General features: G+C 45.4%; 1 protein-coding gene across 3 annotated transcripts in view; it reads right to left on the bottom strand.

Annotated features, from left to right (window-relative positions):
- Positions 1–1,271: 1,271 nt before the first annotated feature.
- The window catches only part of LOC101859948 (UDP-glucuronosyltransferase 2C1), a 3,826-nt gene continuing 2,032 nt past the window's right edge, over positions 1,272–3,065 (bottom strand). For all 3 annotated transcript variants that reach the window (XM_035970881.1, XM_005102633.3, XM_005102634.3), the window contains one exon: positions 1,272–2,943. In XM_035970881.1, the coding sequence (XP_035826774.1) occupies positions 1,347–2,903 (1,557 nt within the window). In that variant the 5' untranslated portion in view covers positions 2,904–2,943 and the 3' untranslated portion in view covers positions 1,272–1,346. The remainder of the gene's footprint in view (positions 2,944–3,065) is intronic.

Below are 3,065 nucleotides of genomic sequence, written 5' to 3'. Positions count from 1 at the left end.
GAGAGAGAGAGAGAGAGAGAGAGAGAGAGAGAGAGAGAGAGAGCGAGACAGAGAGGCAGAGAGACAGAGAGAGAGACAGAGAGGAACAGTGTAATCGGTTGGAATAAAGTGGGACTCCAATATATATATACCACATAATGTACATGTGTCACGACACGGTGGAAAAAGACTCACGTCAATCTTTTGGCGTGTGGAGTTACTGGTATCATCAGCCTGTTCATTCGACCATCTTTTGGGGAAAAAAACCCATGTCTTTATTGAATAGAAGTGGAAATATTTGCGATTGAAGGAGGTCGGGGTCACCTGGTTTCAGAGGTAAAATTAGCTAGAAACTGGAAACTGAACATTTACATTTGTTGTTTTTAAATGGACATAAAAAGTGTTGAGCCAAAAAAAATAAATTTAAAAAAAATGGTCAAATTGGAGGAAAATGACGATATCTTCGATTTCAGGATTTTCATGAGCGCCTGATTTCATCACGATGCCTCACACATGTACATGCAAACAGTGGCGGTGGGTAGTGAAGGGCTCACGGGCTTGAGCCCCTACCCCCTCCCCACCCACCATCCCCAACTCTATCCCAAAGTAAATGAGAGTTTCTACACAATGAAATAAGCAGTTTAAACCGTTATGACCGCACGCAATGAACGCAGAGTGATCAACTTTGCGGCTTGCTCGCTTATCCAATCACTGTTGTGCTTACAACTATAGTAACCCAGCAGCCAATCAAATGTCTTTAGGGCTCAGCAAAGATGAACCCTTTTCCCACAGCCCGTCCTTAATTAAACTTTTCTTATAAAAAGGTAGAAGAATGAGAAAAAAATAACACTGTACCGAGGGCTCACGCTCTCCTAGCCCTGACAATCGGGTGAAAGTTTACGACACACTTTCCCCCACTGACACAGATACCTATGGGCTCATTGGTTCTTTGTTGGGTGCGTTCAACTTTCTCGACTACACAGCCTAATCCAGCTCATACTCATAGAAGTATTATGTTTGAAGTGCTGGGTGAGCTTGTTTGTGTTTGGCCCGCTGAGATTTAACAGTTATAAATCAGGTCGAACTACTTGTAAGGCAACTTTTTCATCACACGAAAACTAATTAGAGGAAATTTGGAGGTGAATCGGCTTCGTCCCCACCATCAACAAGAATTTAACTAAGAACAAAGAGATGGAAAGCAAAGGTAACTCTTCTCGTTTGAATGGTTCTCAAACTGCCGTGGCTTACCGTGGGTATAGAAAAATCATCACTGTTTAATTCTTATTGCTTGCTATTTGGTGGTAAAGAACTGGAAGCAACCTAAGCCCCATCCAAATTTTGGTCCACCCACCGCCACTGGATGCAAACTAATCACTCTTTGATTTCCTCTTCTTACCACAACACAGGCCACAACAACAGCGACAGGTCTTGTACACAAACACAACAACAAACACTTTCACAACCGCAACAAAAGCCAGAACATCTAGCGCCAGGAACTGGTACATGGGCATGTTTTGACCTGCTGACCTCATGTAGGCGCCACCATACTTCATCACGTGATCCAACCAGAATGCCGTCTCGTTCACCGGAAGCTTATACAGTTCTTTGTATAAATCGGAGGCTTTTTGTATGTTTTTCTTATACTTGTTATTCTCCAGCATTTCTCTCATCAGCGCCAGAAGCTCTATGTCTGTGACCTCACGGATGTCGGCCTTAAGACCAAAACCTTTGGCCACGCCCCTTTGGGCATTGTACGGCATGTCGCTCTCAAAAGGCAGACAAAGTGTTGGCACGGCGTGGTACATTCCCTCGTACTGTCCGTTCATACCGCAGTGGGAGACGAAGAGCTTGGTGTTCTTGTGCCCTAGAAGGTCATTTTGTGGTACCCAGGAAGAAGTGAGAATCTTACCCGGATCAGGAGACTGCAGTTTCACGCGCCAAACCACGTTCTGTTTCAGCTTCAGGAACGCCGATACCATCTTGGAGGAAATGTAGTCCGGTACCTCTAGAATGCTGCTTCCGAACGTAACCACGACCACACCGTTCACAGATTTCTCCATGAAGCTTTTGAACGGCTCTTTGAGTTCTTTCGGGGAAGTCCCCGCTGTGCTTCCCACGAATTTGGTATTTGGCAGGTGCGGGCGAGCGAAATCCATAATGGGGTCACTCTCCACGATGAAAATTTCCGCCTGGGACATTATCTCCTTGGTAGATATTCTGGGTCGGTGAGGTGCGAACTTTGCGACGAGTTTGTCACTAGATGCGTACTCGTGGAAAAAGAATAGAGCTAAATGAGCCATGCTATTCTTAAGACGTTGGAAGAAAGTCATACCTTCCTCCTGAAAATCGTCATTGAGTTGTAAAGGTGTTGATGACAGACTTATGGGAACCCTTTGTCCAACATAATCGTGAAATGGACACAAAAAAGAAAAGGGAACGTGCAGCATGTACGGTAAAATAACAAAATCCCTAAAGAAAGGAACTTTGACCAGAACAAACATATCCGGCTTGATTTCTTTAAATTTTGCAACCAGTTGTTTGTCTGACAAAATCTGAGTGACCATGTCATTGAATAAATTGAGAATCCCTGGGACATCTCCAAGATTCATAGACTGGTTCCTCCAGAATTTGTTCACGGCCACCGTTGCGATCTTGTCGTCGAAGTGACCGAGATACTCGCCGTACCGGATGACTTTGATGCCCTGTACGTTGACGGAGTTGTCTTTGAGCATGAAGTCCGGCACAGGGACGTACACGTCATGTCCTAACGCGGCCAGGGCGCGGCCTGTGTTGGTGTATGTGCGCACGTTGGCGGCGTGAGGGGGAGAAAACAAGACAACTGTCTTGGCCTGGCTCACGTGATGGTTGCCGGCCAATAAGAGAGTGGCGGCCGCGAGGAAGGAGGTCACTGCTGCTGACGTCATTGTGGCTTGAGTGTCTTTGACACTACTGGTGTGGCGAGTCCTAGGAGGGAGCCAAAAGATTGAAAGCCAAAAAACGTTAGGGAGCAAAAAGACACTAAACGAAACAACAAAGAACTATTAATTACATGACGCAAACTCAAGACAATACAAAACCATAAATTA

The sequence above is a fragment of the Aplysia californica genome, unplaced genomic scaffold (genome assembly GCF_000002075.1).
Source record: "Aplysia californica isolate F4 #8 unplaced genomic scaffold, AplCal3.0 scaffold00333, whole genome shotgun sequence".
Classification (NCBI taxonomy): Eukaryota; Metazoa; Mollusca; class Gastropoda; order Aplysiida; family Aplysiidae; genus Aplysia; species Aplysia californica.
Note: the sequence above shows the minus strand (reverse complement) of the source record. Positions and strands in the feature narration are given on the sequence as shown.